An 18,391-nucleotide genomic window follows, 5' to 3' on the forward strand; every position below is an offset into this window, starting at 1 on the left:
GTGACACATTTAAAGAGGAGTGGCCATGTTGACAGCATTCCCCAACCCTCAACCAACCCCTGTCCCTTCCCCTTTTCTGTGTAGCATTGGCCACATAAACACATTTTAGGCCTAGTTCAGGTAGACCAAAGTATTTGATTGAAGGGGATGTGTTGAAATTTGACACTGTGCCTGCCTGGTCTTTCCCATGTAGCATCGACCACATGACCCTGCTGGAGGGGGTGATTGTACTGGAGGAGTTCTGCAAGGAGCTGGCTGCCATTGCCTTTGTCAAGTTCCACGCGTCTGCCTCCACCTCCCCCTAATCCAACCGGCCAGACAGGCCAGGACTGGGGTGGGGGGAGGGGAGTGCGGGCAGGGAGAGGACAGGATCAACAAACGACTGGTTACTTTCCACTGGTCATCCCTAAAATCGATTGTGCCCCAAAGACATACTGTAAGCAGGATATGTTTCATCAAATGTCTTGGGACTACAGATAAAGCATTTTGCCCCATGCCCTAACCAGAACAACAGTAAGGCTGGCAATCTGGGGCTAGAGGCTTTCAGGGTGAGGAAGAGGATGTGTGGATGGATGCGGTAGGAGAGGGGACATTCTCAAGATGGTTTGAGCTGGGCAAGGCCTGCAGAGTCCCTGCGTGCTCTCTCTCTCTCTCTCTCGCCTTTCTGTCTTTCTCGCCAACCTAAACAAATATGATCACCCCTTCACTATGTGTGTCATAGGGAGAGAAATGTGTTTTCTGTATGTGTGTAGTAATTTAATTTTTTTTCATACTCTGCTGTTTGTAAGCGTCAATGCCTTAGTGTTGGATTATTACGCCTTTTCAGTCACTCTTTCAGGAGGTTTGTTTCCTAGTGAAACATTTTATCTTTAGCCCACATCTCTAATATATTCTTCTTCTGTCAGATTATCAATGTCAAATCACAAAAAATCTGTGGACAAGATAGCCCCTCTAATTAGCACCCATATTGCTTACCAAAATCAGGTAATTCACCCGATTCGTTAAAAAGAAAAGTACATACAATACAATGTAAAATGTTCTTATTTAACAAACAAAAAATGTATGGAGAAGTTCACTGTAGTGTCTGAGATAATAAGATACTAGTCACGGTGTGGCAGAAGTGGAAAGTCCCTGTATTTATTTTCACAGTTTCTTTCAGGTTGCCTTTTTAACTGTCAGATATGCATTTTTAAAGAAAGAAAGAACCATTTTTAACCAATTTAATAGACAAGGTAGACAAGGAACTCTCAATGCAACTTAATTTGCAGAAAATGTGTCAAGTTTTGAATTGTCCCTGACTAGTAAACTTCACCGTGGAGATGTTCGTGTTAACATTGCTCAGGCTACCTACCTAACCATGTCAATGGTTGTGTATTTCTCATTGTTTGCACCGTCAACCTCACTAGCAATGGGATAACATTATAGAGTAATGTGACATCACATTGTGTAGAATGTGGATCCTGAAAAACAAACTGGATTTGGACATGGACTTCTATGTACATTTGCACTCATTACATATATCAGAATCTTTGCTTTCTTTTTGGACCTTCGTCGGCTTTTGAGGAAAGTGACGCCGCATTTCTTCTTCTTTTGCCTCTGTGACAATGTTATCGTTTAATACAGTAATCATTATTGCAGTTTCAAAATGTTCTCTGCTACATTGTACACTTATGTTGTCTTTTAATCTGTACTAGTGTAGTGGCATGGCCATCTTTCAGCGATCTTACATGTTATTCATTACTTGTTTATTTATAGGAGGTAATCTTAATTTTGGGGTTGGGAGGTCCTCAAAGTGGTCCTATTACATAAATAATTCTGTCTTGGTTAGCTTACATTGTGGCATGTAGGCCTACATGTAAATGTATGGGAACACAGTACATGAATTTGATATGTTCCTTCGTAAGCTATCATTTTATAAATGCAATTGGATACACACAGTGTTTCCATAAGAGGTATTTCATTTACCAATAGTATTGTTTTCCAGCATGATCTTTGATGACGCAGAGGAAAGGACACTTCATTATTTTAATCGGTCTGAATTAGGGAACTACACGACAAAACCGGTGCTGGGGATGTGTTGCTTGCCTGAACGCTTTGGGTTTGTACATGGATGGTGCCCAGTGTGTGTGTGGTTGTGTTATAGGGGATGAGTGTGTCGGTGTGTGTCTGTGTGAATGCTTGCTGCTTGCAGGCTGGATGAATCTCCATGAGGTCAGGAGTTTGAAATACTCCACATTAGCCGGGACACTGAACTTAGTGGCTAGAGCTGTTGTTCCTGCTAAGTTGACAGAGCAAGTTGGCTTCCCTATACAGCACCTGGGGGAGTATGTCACAAAATAGGATCCTTGTTAGCCAGCTAACTTGTTTGAATGTTATCTGGATAAATCTCTAGGAAGATATGGACACCTGATTGATTCCACGAACAACCCATTTGACCGTTTTAGCTTTATAAATGAACCAGATAATACGTTATTTCATTTTGATTAAAGTTAGCTGTCTACCTTGGTTGTCCTGCATTGTAGTATACCCCTCTGGCCTAATTATGCAAACGTTTGCATGAAATCAGATTTGCACATCGTCTTCATTCTTGTTCATATGTTGTACATATACCAATACTAAAAAGCTTTTTTAGTTTTTTTTTTTTTTTTTTTTGTATCATGAACTCCCCAAAAAATATTAGGATGCACCTTTCAGGAGTGACTTGTCTACTTTAATGGATGAAAAACATTTTTTTATTCTTAATCATGCACATTTTGTGATCAACCTTTCTGTACCTGTGTATATAGGCTATACGTGTACAATAGTAATATTTGCCAGGTGTAAATGCATGCATATCATTTATTGTAATTATGAAAGCAGCATCTCTCTCCTAGCCTAGGACCAAATCTGTTTGTGCCTTTTGGACCAACTCCTATGGCCATTGTCACACTAATGACCATAGGAGTTGGGAAGACTGCACAAACAGATCTGTGACCAGGCTCCCTTCCCATCCATGATGATTTCTTAGCAGTCAGCACTTTGCTCCTCTTCTGAAGACACTGACAAGGAAATACAATGATGCCTTACTTCACATTGTGACATTAATGGTTTCACTGCTTGGCTTGGGTTTGTTTGTCACACATTGGATGCTCTATTTGTGAAAGGCATACTGTATTTCCTTGTCTGGGTGCAAGAGTCTAGTATTCAAAAAATCTGATGCCAACTTAGTTTATTTTCCTGTTCTGTATCCGCTTAGACCAATCACTGTATATCTTTGGTAAAACATGTTTGCTGCATTTAATTGTTAACCTAAAACTGGGTGTGAAATGGGTTACCTTTTTGGACTTTTTCTTGACCAGTATGATTTATTCTGTGATTAGTGCAATGGTATTTAAATGTAATATTAAGTTGCATGCTCATTCCTCATCACGCCTCTTGATGCTCATGATCAGTGTCTCGAAAGTAACTATCGCCGACAGGGTGGGTTCTTTTCTGCAGTTTCTCTCATACACTCAGGGGCATCACGTTTTCATTCTCATCTGCCATTTCTGGTTTATGCGTGCTACTTTTCGGTGTGTGTGAGAAATCATACAGGACATTATGGCTTTGTTTAACATCTTCCGTCCCCAATAAAAATACAGCTTTATTCATCAAGTTGTTTGGTTGTTATTGTTGAATCAAATTTAACAAATTGGATTATGGACAAAATGCATTGGAAGGTTTAATTAGTTTTTATTACAAAAGTTTTGTACATATGGTGACGTTTAGATTCAAAAGTACGAAAACAAAACTGCACAAAATAACCATTTAATATTTTTACCATGACTGCACTTCCATTATCTCCTTTTTTAAAAGTTTTTTTTTTTTGAGATCCATTAGAAGAATCTGAGATAACAAGTGTCAGCTTCTAACCCACAAGACTTTGGCTGGGATTCCATCCAAAACCTTGACATTAAAGAATTTCCAATTGAGCGGTCGAAATCTGAACGTGATCTCCGCAACATTGCCTTTAAAAGACGCAATGTCTACAAACATGATCGGCTTGAATCTTGGCCTTTGATTGCAAATTCAAAGGAAAAAAAAGCATTGCATGAACTTGCTCAATACATTGTCAGCTCTGTCCATATATACACAAAAATATTCCACTGACTGGAGAAACAATTTCCTGGGATGGGAGAAATACATGAGTTTAATGTACAGTAAAAGCTAAGGTCCAAGGCTCTTGCGTGATGGTTTGCAGAATAAACAGGCATTTCAATTCCCTTCATGAGAACGTAAACCCACAACTATGAAAAAGAGGCCCTGTTGGTAGAGAGAAAATGGTGCTCTCACTATCCCCAATCCACCTTGGTAAAGTGGGTCCTAACTGGGTAAAATACCATTATTTCTCCAAATAAATACTATGAAGTTATATAAGGCTTCCTTTAAAACTTGTAGTGGATTAACTGGGTTAACTAACTTTTTGAAGTACCCTTTAAAACCTCACTATTCTTCATGAACACAGTTACATGTAAATTCCTAAGAAAACATAGCATGTTTAAATGGTTCAGAGGCAATATGACATTGTATAGATTTTTTGGTTGATTGCTCAACCATGTTATAAGCAGACCTGGGTTCATATACATAAGTTGTGCTTGATTGAGCCTGCCTGTTGTGATGGAACCAATATAAAAGTCTCAAAAGTGCAAACCCCACCCACCTAGCATAATTAAGCATATATAATACATGAATCCAGGTATGGTTATAAGGAGACTAACAAACCCTTCATACAGTACTGACACCTAGAGAAAATACCCTTTTTATTTCAGCTAAATGAGAATAGCAGAAAACCATTAAGTTCAGTGTTTTACCCTGGCATTATTCTTAACCGACACAGCTTGCTAGTGCCCTGCTACCAACTGCCCAGACTAGCGAAAATAACTTTCAGTAACCTACATGGCCATACAGGCACCAGTAGACGCAGTCCTTCAGCACTGTGACTGGCAAGGTGTGAAGAGGTCATTGTGATTCATTCTAGAAAGATGTCACCCTTGTCAGTCAGTTTGGCACAAGCTGGCTTATATTTCACAACGCAGGATCCGCTTATCCAGCTAACTCAATTTAAATAATTCAATTATACATTTTTACCAGAATATATTTTACGCTTCAGAATACATTATCTAGTTCGCCAACTATAAGAAATAGCCCTCAGAACAGCCTCAATTTTTCAGGTCATGGACTCTACATGGAAGCGTTCCACAGGGAAGTTGGCCCTTGTTGACTCCAATGCTTCCCACAGTTGGGTCAAGTTGGCTGGATGTCCTTTGGGTGGTGGACTATTATTGAAACACACGCAAAACTGTTGCGCGTGAAAAACCCAGCAGTTCTTAACACAAACTGGTGCGCCTGCCACCTACTACCATAGCCCGTTCAAAGGCACTTAAATCTTTAGTCTTGCCCATTCACCCTCAATGGCACACATACACAATCCATGTCTCAATTGTCTCAAGGCTTAAAATCCTTCTTTAACATGTCTCCTCACCTTCATCTACACTGATTGGAGTGGATTTAACAAGTGACATCAATAAGGGATCATAGCTTTCACCTGGTCAGTGTATGTCATGAAAGAGCAGGTGTACATAGTGTATAAATAATTAATTTATTCTATATGCAAATTACTTGCATATACAAAACAACTATATGCCATCGCACAAACAGGCAAAAAATACAATTTGATTCAATTAAAAAATAATTATGTACATTTACAAATGTCTTTAACCCCAAAGCCACCATACCCTTCCCATTTATAAATCCCACGTTTACGCGCACACACACACACACACACACACACACACACACAAAAATGTCTCTTTGGCTGACGTGTGGAGCTGCAGCACCTGCATCATGTGCACTTGACAAATAATTACAGACCCCCACCCCCCCCCCAAAAAAATAATACTATAGACAAGGTATTCCAAAAGGAGGATTTAGTGAATATCTCAATTCCTTTCTATGCTTTAGTGAATGAATACATACGTATTTTCAAACATCTACTCACATACAAAGCTTAGCGACACACATACCCTTCCATGCGTGTGCATACATACATAATTGTAATGTAAATGCAACCCACAGAGCTGTAAAATGAAATGCTGATGGAAGGCATCAATAAATAGAGATGTCTGGGCCTCAGTGTGTCTGTCAGTCGTTCTTAGTGTTCTGGGTGGTGTCCAGGCTGACCACCTGCAGCTCTGTCAGGTTACTGCTGCTGCTGCTCAACTGCTGACCAATCACCATCTGCAACACAGCACATCAACATCAGCATGTGCCACTGAAGACCAATCAAAGTCAAAGAAAATTAAAGTGACATTGAAAAAGAAGAGAGAACATAACTCTATGCTCAGCATGGGTCCACCACAGATAGAACAATGAGCTAGATGTATAAATCTGAACCATTCAGTTTACATTTCCACTCAGCACCAAATATGGTGATGAGAGGAATCCCAGTGGCCGCCAGGGGGAGAAGATGGATTTTGCCCGACATTCTACGAATTTTCTCATCGATGAAACGGTTGATATCAATACAGTTCTGTTCCTAAAACAGTTTTGTAGACTTTACACTTTGCCAAAGTTGCTTTTAAATGTCATTGTTTAGGAGTGCAAGGGCGAATTGAGTTATTGCACACGTGCACTTGACAGAGTAGGCGTTGCCCAACGGAAATATACAAATACATGCCAGAACGAGGCAATAGGATCTCACTAGCTCATGCTTGGCTCTGCCCACCTCCTTGCTTGTTCTGCCCACTATGATTAATTTGCTCCCATTGGAAACGACAGGCTGTGGTCTATTTTGGGTTAATTATAAAAAATCTTTGGTTCCACTTTGCATGCCTTAATTTGCACTGTTGAGTAGCCTATTGCCAGACAATACACCTGCCTAACATGGTTGGGGTCAATTCCATTTCAATTCTAGGTAATTCAGGAAGTAAACCAAATTCAAATTCAAAATGCTCCTAATTGAAAAGCATTGAAGAGAATTTTAATTTGTGTGTACTTCCTGAATTGACCCCAACCCTGCTGCCTAAGCACACAATTATTGACATTAAATTGATTAACTAAAATCCTCTATTTTTGATAAGAAAGCTCTTTCTAAAAGCATCACTTTGCATGAGTTTGGTCATTTGTGTTGTTATAGTGTACGGTAGCTATTGTACTCCAACTAAGGCTCTGTGAAACACAATGGATTATATTCTGTTCCTAAACTTTAGTCATTCACTCACATTCACCTCTATAAAAAAGCCAATCTATTGAAATCTCAATCCTGCGTGACTTTGAATGACTTCCTCAATACAAATAAAAAAGTCTTCCAAAGAACATATGGCTTTCAATAATGTTCCGTGCAGTGTTGTCCAAACATGATTTTAATTTTTATTTAACGGTTGTCAAGTCGCGGCGCAGTTGGCCCAGTGTTGGCCAAGTTCTTATTTTACAATGACAGTCTACCCCAGGCCAAACCCTCCCCTAACCCTGACGACACTGGGCCAACTGTGCGCCGCCCTATGGGACTCCCGATCACAGCCTGTTGTGATACAGCCCGGGATTGAACCAGGGTCTGTGACATCTCCAGCACTGAGATGCAGTGTCTTAGACCACTGCACCACTCTGGAGCCCCAAATGTCATAGGAGTCCACATACAGTAACAGTACAGGAGTCAGGCCAAACCCTCCCCTCCACAGTGATAAACAGTGCTCTGTCCGGATGCATTAGTGCATGTCAGTGGCATGCTGGTTGCAGAGAGAATATGAGAGTTTCACTTGTAAAATGTAGGTCTTGCCGTACTGGGTGTAGCTGCACTGCAGAAACAGGGATCTGCATGGTGCCCGAGGGTGCCGTAAGGAATACCTGAGGGACAGCACCTAGCCAGAGAGAGACGGACACATACAAACATGAACACAGCCCTCTTATCTAAACTAACATTTTACCACTGAATATATACAGAGACTAACATTGTACCACTGAATATATACAGAGACTATGTGCATGCTGTATAGGCTATACCACCTCACTTTGGGTCGGGGTCAAACACACTAGCCTGTCAGTCAACCTCCCGACTATATAGCTATATTCATACCAGATCTGGGTTAAAACAGTATGCGTTTTCATCCTTTGAGCATTTGATTAAGCCTGCCTGGAATGCCAGATAGGATAGGTTGCACCTTTTGGAGCATTTCATAGGTTAAACTCAACACACCCAGCTAAAAAAAAAAAATGAAAGAAAAAAATACTAATTGAACTGAGGTCTGAATCATATATCAATCAACCTCCCCCATCAACCCACAGCCAGTGTAGCCTCACCTGTGTCCCAGCGTAGCCTACTGTAGTCAAGCGTGGTCTCACCTGTGTCCTGGCCCTGTCCGTGGGACACCTGCATGGCCGAGGGGCTGGACGCGTACATCACTGTGTGGGGGCTGGTGTACATCATGTGCCCCGCCATGGACGTGGGCACAGACGATGTGACAATGGTCGCTGGGGGAGTGGGGAAAAGATATTAGTGTATAAGACAAAGTAAGAAGTTTAGAAGAGACATTGCCCACCAGATGGCACTGTATCACTGAGGGAAAATTCAATTCTGTTCAACTGAAGTTGACCCCTCATAACAGTATGGTAGAGTACAACCTTCCGCTCACTCAAGAGAGATAAGCTCTATCCAGAGTCTAACTTATCACACATAACCAGGGTTGTACAGCCCTGTGCTAGACAGAGGAGAGTTACCAGTGGAGACAGTCGAGGTCTGGGAGATCTCCGAGCTGCTGCTGTTGGTGTGTGTGGTGGGGTGCACCTGGATGGCCTGCAGCTGCTGGGTCATCCCTCCCCCTGGAGGGGAACAGGCAACACAAAACAGCTGATCACTCACCTGTACACTATTCTAATATTCTGTCGGAACTCTTATAAATGGTAGGAATATTAGTTTGCCCCATACAGTTTTGGACATGGTTTCATACACCTATGTACAGTCAACTAAAGTTCATGCCTGCCTCATGCCTGTTATTCCTTGTACAGTTGTGGCCAAAAGTTTTGAGAATGACACAAATATAAATTGCAAATGAACTGAATCCCCTAAAACATTTCCACTGCATTTCAGCCCTGCCACAAAAGGACCAGCTGACATCAGCTGACATCATGTCGTTAACACAGGTGTGAGTGTTGACGAGGACAAGGCTGGAGATCACTCTGTCATGCTGATTGAGTTTGAATAACAGACTGGAAGCTTCAAAAGGAGGGTGGTGCTTGGAATCATTGCTCTTCCTCTGTCAACCATGGTTACCTGCAAGGAAAGACGTGCCATCATCATTGCTTTGCACAAAAAGGGCTTCACAGGCAAGGATATTGCTGCCAGTAAGATTGCACCTAAATCAACCATTTATCGGACCATCAAGAACTTCAAGGAGAGCGGGTCAATTGTTGTGAAGAAGGACCGTCTCCTAAAGTTGATTCAGCTGCGGGATCGGGGCACCACCAGTACAGAGCTTGCTCAGGAATGGCAGCAGGCAGGTGTGAGTGCATCTGCACGCACAGTGAGGCGAAGACTTTTGGAGGATGGCCTGGTGTCAAGAAGGGCAGCAAAGAAGATACTTCTCTCCAGGAAAAACATCAGGGACAGACTGGTATTCTGCAAAATGTACAGGGATTGGACTGCTGAGGACTGGGATAAAGTCATTTTCTCTGATGAATCCCCTTTCCGAATGTTTGGGGCATCCGGAAAAAAGCTTGTCCGGAGAAGACAAGGTGAGCGCTACCATCAGTCCTGTGTCATGCCAACAGTAAAGCATCCTGAGACCATTCATGTGTGGGGTTGCTTCTCAGCCAAGGGAGTGGGCTCACTCACAATTTTGCCTAAGAATACAGAATGGAATAAAGAATGGTACCAACACATCCTCCGAGAGCAACTTTTCCCATCCATCCAGGAACAGTTTGATGACGAACAATGCCTTTTCCAGCATGATGGAGCACTTTGCCATAAGGAAAAAGTGATAACTAAGTGGCTCGGGGAACAAAACATCAATATTTTGGGTCCATGGCCAGGAAACTCCCCAGACCTTAATCCCATTGAGAACTTGTGGTCAATCCTCAAAAGGCGGGTGGACAAACAAAAACCCACAAATTCTGACAAACTCCAAGCATTGATTATGCAAGAATGGGCTGCCATCAGTGGCCCAGAAGATAACTGACAGCATGCCAGGGCGGATTGCAGAGGTCTTGAAAAAGAAGGGTTAACACTGCAAATATTGACTCTTTGCATCAACTTCCTGTAATTGTCAATAAAAGCCTTTGACATTTACGAAAGGCTTGTAATTATACTTCAGTATTCCATAGTAACATCAGACAAAAAAAATCTATAGACACTGAAGCAGCAAACGTTGTGGAAATTAATATTTGTGTCATTCTCAAAACTTTTGGCCACAACTGTACACCCCCCTCTGCAGCCAGACAGACAGACAAGCCTCCCAACTTTTTTCCAGAGCACAAATCAGACCATAACTAACTACATCCACACCAATAAAACATGAATACCAGTTCTTTATGGAAATATGTAGCAAGGCCTATACCCAACCCCCCCCCCCCCCCCAATGTGTTTTATAAAGCCCACAAGACACCAACCTTATCATCCTGCGAATCTCAAAAAACAACTGGGGGCAGGGACTTCCCTTACAGAGCTCCGGGATGCCCGCTTACCCATTAATAGAAGAAGGGGAAAACTTGTCTCTGTCGACCTACAGACAAACTAGTCTCTCAACAGACACAGACTAGTCTCTTTCTCTCGACAGACTGACCTAGGGAGACTGCAGCGGGGAATCGGAAGACGGCCTGCTGGCCCTGCTGTGTCAGTTGTGATGCAGTGAGCTTCTGGCCCCGCTGTCCCGGGATGGCCAGGGTGTGCTGGTGCAGCTGGCTGAGCGGAATGGTGGGGGTGCCGGGAGGGAGAGAAGTGCCTGCTGCAGGAGGGAAAAAAGATGAGTGAGTGAGAGAGTGAGAGAGATTCAGCCTGCTGTCATAATGGGAGAGAAAGGAAGCCGGAGACAAAGATCTGCTACGTCGGGACCCAGAACAACATCTCTGCGCTACTCAGTCGGTTAGCCACACTATCACTACAAGCAGACATCACAACAAGGGCAACAACAATACTTTAGAATGTCTGTGATTGCACCACTACATGAACCATTTTTTAACATTTTTTTTTACCTTTATTTAAATCAAACTAAGACTTCTTAAGCTTTAAGGTGGTTATTTCCCAGTATTACATGGCTGTAACAGCAGCTACCATTTCATGTCTTAAATTGATGGTAATTTTTACTAGTAGACCTGGACCTCCTGTACTAATTTGATCTCTTTTAATATCAATATAGCAAATCCTATTACAAGGGGCACATCTGGCTCTGTTTGAGCAGGGGCTCCATGAATTAAAAATAAATTATAATTTCACAATTGAACTGCCTAATCTTCACTGAATATTCATGACCAATTATAGGCAGAGATCGGCAGCCGACTCGGGGATGGCCATTGTGTTGGACCTCCTAATTATTCCTCTCCTAGAATGAAAATCAAAGGCATGAGCCCATTGGATGTAGATGTTCCCTTCGTGGATACTGGGGCTTTGTAATACATGTCAAATATAACCAAGCTGAAAGGGCTTCCTGGAGATGTGAAACGCGGCAAAATATAAACAGCTGTTTAAGTGGAAACGCAAGTCACGCTACTGCCACAAACCACCTCGACGTCGTGGCAAGATTATTAAAATTGAAATCATGTTGACGGACCAAATCTGGGTTCAAATACATGCTTAATCAAGTATTTGTATATTTTTTTTCAAATTATATATATATTTTTAAATAATAACCAAATCAGCAAATACATTTTGAAGTATTTCAATAATTTCCTATAAATACTATTTTAAACTATTTTCAAATACCCTAGAACCAAACAGGTCTGCTAAGCGCAAACTTGAATGTTGTGAAAATTCTGTGCAACTTCCAGCTCGTGTTTACTGTGAACACTGAGGCTGTACCCACGCCATGTACCCACGCCAGCGTTGTATTGATTAGCTTGGATGAATAAGGTGCCCAGAGTAAACAGCCTGTTCCTCAGTCCCAGTTACTAATATATGCATATTATTAGTATATTTGGATAGAAAACATTGAAGTTTCTAAACCTGTTTGAATGATGTCTGTGAGTATAACAGAACTCATATGGCAGGTGAAAAACCTGAGAAAAAATCCAACCAGGAAGTGGGAAATCTGAGGTTGGTCGATTTTCAACTCAGCCCCTATTGAAGATACAGTGAGATATTCGTCATGTTGCACTTCCTAAGGCTTCCACTAGATGTCAACCGTCTTTAGAAACTTGTTTGAGGCTTCCCCTTTGAAGGGGGGCTGAATGATAGAGGGGAATGAGTCAGAGGTCTGCCAGCAGCCACGAGCTGGTCACGCGCATTCACATGAGAGGTAGCTCCCTTTCCATTTCTTTTCTGAAGACGAAGGAATTCTCCGGTTTGAACATTATTAAAGATTTATGTTAAAAACATCCTAAAGATTGATTCTATATATCGTTTGACATGTTTCTACGGACTGTAACGGAACTTTTTTACATTTCTTCTGCTCCTAGTGAACGCGCTTCGTGACTTTGAATTTGTTTACAAAACGCACTAACAAAAGTAGCTATTTGGACATAAATGATGGACATTATCGAACAAATCAAACATTTATTGTGGAACTGGGATTCCTGGGAGTGCATTCTGATGAAGATCATCAAAGGTAAGTGAATATTTATAATGTTATTTCTGACTTCTGTTGACTGCACAATATGGCGGATATCTTTTTGGCTTGTTGGGCTCTGAGCGCCGTACTCAGATTATTGCATAGTTTGCTTTTTCCGTAAAGCTTTTTTGAAATCTGACACAGCAGTTGCATGAAGGAGAAGTGGATCTAAAATTCCATGTGTAACACTTGTATCTTTGATCAATGTTTATTACGAGTATTTATGGAAATTGATGTGGTTCTCTGCAAAATTACCAGTTGTTTTTGAAACTACTGAACCTAAAGCACCAATGTATAATGAGATTTTTTGATATAAATATAAACTTTACCGAACAAAACATACATGCATTGTGTAACATGAAGTCCTATGAGTGTCATTTGATGAAGATCAAAGGTTAGTTATTAATTCTCTCTCTATTTCTGATTTTTGTGACTCCACTCTTTGGCTGGATAAATGGCTGTTTTTCTGTGACTTGGCTCTGACCTAACATAATCGTTTGTGGTGCTTTCGCTGTAAAGCCTATTTGAAATCGGACACTGTGGTGGGATTAACAACAAGATTACCTTTAAAATGGTATAAGATACTTGCATGTTTGAGTAATTTTAATTATGAGATTTCTGTTGTTTGAATTTGGCGCCTGCACTTTCACTGGCTGTTGTCATATCGATCCCGTTAACGGGATCTCAGCCCTAAGAAGTTTTAATCACAAAAATTGAGGATTAGCTGATAACTATGAAAAAAGCATTCTGGATAATATAGAGAATCTGGAACTATTTATTGAGCAGCATTTTGATATGCTCGAAAAAAGAAATGGATACATCGAAGTGAACAAGAGAAGACCCTTCCTCGAGTTCTGCGAGCGAAACTGAAGGGAAGCCGCCGTCTAAAATTCCAACTTTAACATCGGAAGGGGACGTTTTTATAACTCTGCCTCCAGAAGATAGCATTGCTTACAAGTATGAGCGAGCAGTTATAAAACTGGATATATTACCTGTGCTACTGGGGGAGGTTGAGGTCTTAAAAACAGGAATGGGTTACAGTAATAAAATGGAAGAAATATGAGCGGATAATAAGATATTGAAAACTACCGTGGACTCTACAGAGAGGCTACGGTATGAAAATAAAACAATGAAAGCCAAATTACTTGATCTAAAGAGCAGAAGTATGGAAAATGATATTGTTATAATGGGAATAAAGGAGGATGAAAACAAAAACTATCAGTCAACGGAGGAAAAAGTCATGGTGTTCATGAAACGTAATCTCAAAATGATGGACGAACAGGTGGAAACCATTGATTTTCAAAAGGGCACATCGTTTCAGTGGCAGAGCAGAGGGAAGGTCCCGTCCGATCGTAGCTATGCTAACCCACTACAAAATGAAAATTGCCTTGTTACAACACAGGGTAGGGAATTGAAGAACACCCCTCTATTAATGAACAATTTCCCCATGAAATAGTGGAGACGACGTGCCCTGTACCCCAATATCAAAAGGCTCCAAGCAGAGAAGCAGAATGTTCGTCTAGTGGTCGATAAATTATATGTAAATAACCAAATGTTCAAGGACTTGGAAGATTACAACGTGGCTGTGAGTGATATAGCTACCTCCTGTTGTTGAAGTAGTCCCGATACATATTTGCACTGCATTACACAGTACAAATATGGATTCATTTGTTTTTTACCCCAAACATTTTTACATTAACAACTTAATTTATGTTTATTCATGCAGTATGGAAACATGGACTTCAAATAAAGTTGGATTTATGGTAATGCAGAATGGGTATGATGAACTTAGCCTTTTTCTATTTAGGCAATATTGAATTTTGGACTATATGGACGTAATATTAGGTTTAGATTTAAGGGAAGGCGAAGATGGGTAAGGATTACCTTTTTTCTTTATGAATTTGTATTTATTTAATTTGAAGATTATACATTAGAAATACCAAGGTTGTTTTTTTAGTTTGATATGATACATGGCCTAATTGTAGAGGTCGGGTATACTATGACTTAAAAGCTGTTATATATAGTGGTTAGAGCGTTGGGCCAGTAACCGAAAAGTTGCTGGATCGAATCCCCGACCTGACAAGGTAAAAACCTGTCGTTCTGACCTGAGCAAGGCAGTTAGCCCACTGTTCCCCGGGCTCTGAAGACGTGGATGTCAATTATGGCAGCCCGCCGCACCTCTCTGATTCAGAGGGGTTGGGTTAAACGCGGCAGACACATTTCAGTTGAATGCATTCAGTTGTACAACTGACTAGGTAGACCCCATTTCCTTTCCCTTTTCCTATAGTGGTGCTCTTGTTCGACGATGTGAATCGGAACGATTCGCTTTTAAGATAAAACTTAATAAATATGAATAGATTTATTATAGGGCTAGGACAAAGGATTATATAATGAAAAACCTGCCTAGGTTCTTTATTGGAATAGGCCTATATGCTCCTAAAATAATTGGTGTTATTACCCTTTTACATTTAAAATAATAAATCTCAATGTAAAAAATGTAAATGATGATTATTGTTCCGATACACACCAGCAAATGGATTGGGTATTGTCAACAGGGTTGTTGTCTCTAGTGTCTGGCGGGCTGGTTAACACTGGGATAAAGTGATTAAATTTAACGGTAGCACATTACAATAACTGGCTTATGGAAGCACTTCTCTAAGTGAGAGAAAGGTATATTATATATTTCTATAAAAGCTATTAATGCTACGGTGATAGAGCAACGACCCTGGAATAAAAAAACAAAATGTGTGTGGGTTGAGAGAGAGTTGGTTTTACAGGTTTACTCACTCTGGATTGTCAGTACAGCATGTATTTTTGGCTATCGTGCCATGGCTGTGTCAGAGTCGATTGTAAGTTAAACTTGGGTATTCCTTTATGGGCAGTGTGATGCCTAAGACATATTTTTACTTGCAGTCGTTAGAATCGATGTTCCTTTTTCCTTCTACCTTTTTTTTGTCAGGAATACAACAGGATATAATGAGGACAACATGAAATATGTCTTGCATGTAATGGACATTAAAAAAGGACTGGTCTTATGATATTATTTAGGTTGTTTTCTCTTCATTTTTTCAAAGATTTGTCCTCCGAAGAGGATGGGTTGGTAATATTATTATTTTTAAAGTTAGTTTTAACAGTGGCCAAGTAGGCTACTGTGGCTATTTGATCATAATGTAGGCCTACTAGAGTGGCCTACCATAAAAAAAAACGATGGATAAAATGCATCCCATATCATTTTAACACGGACAAATCAGTTATATCATTCAGCCTACAGTAGCAGCCAATGTGTGGAGTTAAATGTATACCTACATTCCATGAGACATTTGAAGAAAAAAAACACGCAGGTCTTGACATTTACCTGTTTATCTACTTGTCCTTCAGACAAGGAGGTGACTGAAAATGTTGTTTGATGCAATAAACCACTTTCCAAAATAAAATGCATTATTATTCCCATAACATTATTACAGAGAATCAGACAAATTATGCTACCCTCTGCATATTGGCTATTTAGCTTGTTCAAGCCCATCTCAAAATGCAACACTGCCCCTGTAAGACAAAAAATATATATACTTCACAGGGGTTTACATGGGACAATGATTCTCTACACTATACTTGCTTGTTTTGTCACATAAACTGAAGTTAGGCCACTATTAGAATTTTAGCAACTAGGAAATGGCAAAGCGATTTCTGCATATTCCACCTTTAATACAGTTAGAGTTTAATGGCTGTGACAAAACAGAGGATGGATCAACAACTGTAGTTACTCCACAATACTAACCTAAATGACAGAGTGAAAAGAAGGAAACCTGTACAGGATAAAAATATTCCAAAACATGCATCCTGTATGCAATAAGGCACTAAAGTAAAACTGCAAATGATTTGGCAAAGAAATTTACTTTTTGTCCTGAATACAAAGCGTTATGTTGGGGGCAAATCCAATACAACACGTCACTGAGTACCACGCTTAATATTTTCAAGCATGGCGGCGGCTGCATCATGTTATGAGTATGCTTGTCATTGGCAAGGACTAGGGAGTTTTTCCAGGATAAAAATAAATGGAATAGCGCTACGCACAGGCAAAATCCTAGAGGAAAACCTGGTTTAGTCTGTTTTCCAACAGATACTGGGAGACAAATGCACCTTTCAGCAGGACAGTAACCTAAAACATGGCCAAATATACACAAATTGCTTACCAATTTGACATTGAATGTTCCTGGTTAAATCAGATTTAAAATCTATGGCAAGACTTCAATGGCTGTCTAACAATGATCAACTACTAACTTCACAGAGCTTGAAGAATGTTTTAAATAATGATGTGCAAATATTGTACAAACCAGATGTGCAAAGCTAAGAGAATTAACCAGATTCACAGCTGTAATCGCTGCAAAAGGTGATTCTAATGTATTGACTCGGGGGTGTGAATACTTATGTAAATGAGATATTTTTGTATTTCATTTTCAATGAATTAGCAAAATAATTCTAAAAACATGTTTTAACTTTGTCATTGTGTGGTATTGTGTGTAGATGGGCGAGAAACAACATCAATTAAATCAATTTATGAATTCAGGCTGTAACACAAAATGTGGAGGTGCATGAATACTTTCTGAAGGTGATAATTTATTTCTAGGAGCTGATTCATTGTCAGAATTGAATGTTAAGGTAACATTTGAATGGAGAACGCTGATCCAAGAGCAGTGCCGCCTTTCTTTTGATCTTATCAGTATCGACATATGCTCTAACAACGCACTTACTGAAGGTTCTCCCTACGTGATGTTTTGGGAAACGCATGTGATTTTTGCGGCCTTGATAGAAACGATGCATCGTTAAAACACTCGTAACCTTAAGTTCCATCACGATCATGAAAACGAGCCCTGGCTATTACTTCATAGACATGGCTATTTGCATTTATGTAAAACATATGGATTCTCACTTTAAAGAGGGGAGGGTGTGAATATCAATAGAGAGCATTTTCGCTAAACCCAATTCGCCTAACCTGCAGTGTTAATTCTAACCTGCTGCGTATGTTCTCCTAACTTGTTTTTAGGGAATCTCGTCCACGGATGTTTAAATCTGAACCAATCATAGACATCCATGTTTGGACAGCACAAGTTTGGACAGCACAGCATAGTTCAGTAGTGGTTCTCAAAACTCTCCATAGGGACCCCAGGCAGTTCCATGTAATTGATCTATTCCAGTGATCGTTGACAAGTTGAATAAGGTGTACTAAATCCTCAAGCTCTTGAATAGCTAGTTCAGAGGTACAGAAAATTTTTTTAACGATTAGGGTCCCCGAGGAGAAGTTTGAGAACCACTGCAGTAGAGCACAGCAGAGTGCAGTACATTACAGTAAAAACATTTAGAAAGGCTTCCCAAGTGGTGCAGTGGTCTAACAGGCTAACCACACCGCTCGCGTTGCGGGCGCGATTTAGAAATCTATGTTATCAAATTATTGCACCCACACTGCTGCGTTGCCAAGGGCTAAAATAGAAATCAGTTCTATTTCTGATGCAGATCGCGCTGCAAGTCCTGCCTCTCCCATCTCCTCATTGGTTTATAGAAGCAGGTACCCACGCGCAGGCTCCTCATTGGTTATACCCACGTGGGTGACTGAAAGACGAACGAGG

General features: G+C 40.5%; 2 protein-coding genes across 6 annotated transcripts in view; one reads left to right on the forward strand and one right to left on the reverse strand.

The window, feature by feature from the left end:
• Positions 1-3,633, forward strand: part of fam160b1 (family with sequence similarity 160 member B1) — a 29,830-nt gene extending 26,197 nt beyond the window's left edge. For both annotated transcript variants that reach the window (XM_036980882.1, XM_036980886.1), the window contains exon 18: positions 194-3,633. In XM_036980882.1, the coding sequence (XP_036836777.1) occupies positions 194-305 (112 nt within the window). In that variant the 3' untranslated portion in view covers positions 306-3,633. The remainder of the gene's footprint in view (positions 1-193) is intronic.
• Positions 3,634-3,694: 61 nt separating this feature from the next.
• The window catches only part of LOC110525667 (serum response factor), a 76,087-nt gene continuing 61,390 nt past the window's right edge, over positions 3,695-18,391 (reverse strand). The window contains exons 4-8 of one of the 4 annotated variants that reach the window (XM_021606030.2): positions 10,791-10,952; positions 8,731-8,832; positions 8,356-8,484; positions 7,773-7,874; positions 3,695-6,255 (exon numbers count right to left, since the gene is read on the reverse strand). In XM_021606030.2, the coding sequence (XP_021461705.1) occupies positions 6,218-6,255; positions 7,773-7,874; positions 8,356-8,484; positions 8,731-8,832; positions 10,791-10,952 (533 nt within the window). In that variant the 3' untranslated portion in view covers positions 3,695-6,217. Of the gene's footprint in view, positions 6,256-7,772; positions 7,875-8,313; positions 8,485-8,730; positions 8,833-10,790; positions 10,953-18,391 lie in introns of all 4 variants that reach the window. The other 3 variants (XM_021606005.2, XM_021606016.2, XM_021606023.2) reach the window with 3 other exon arrangements.

This window comes from Oncorhynchus mykiss, chromosome 1, assembly GCF_013265735.2.
Source record: "Oncorhynchus mykiss isolate Arlee chromosome 1, USDA_OmykA_1.1, whole genome shotgun sequence".
Classification (NCBI taxonomy): domain Eukaryota; kingdom Metazoa; phylum Chordata; class Actinopteri; order Salmoniformes; family Salmonidae; genus Oncorhynchus; species Oncorhynchus mykiss.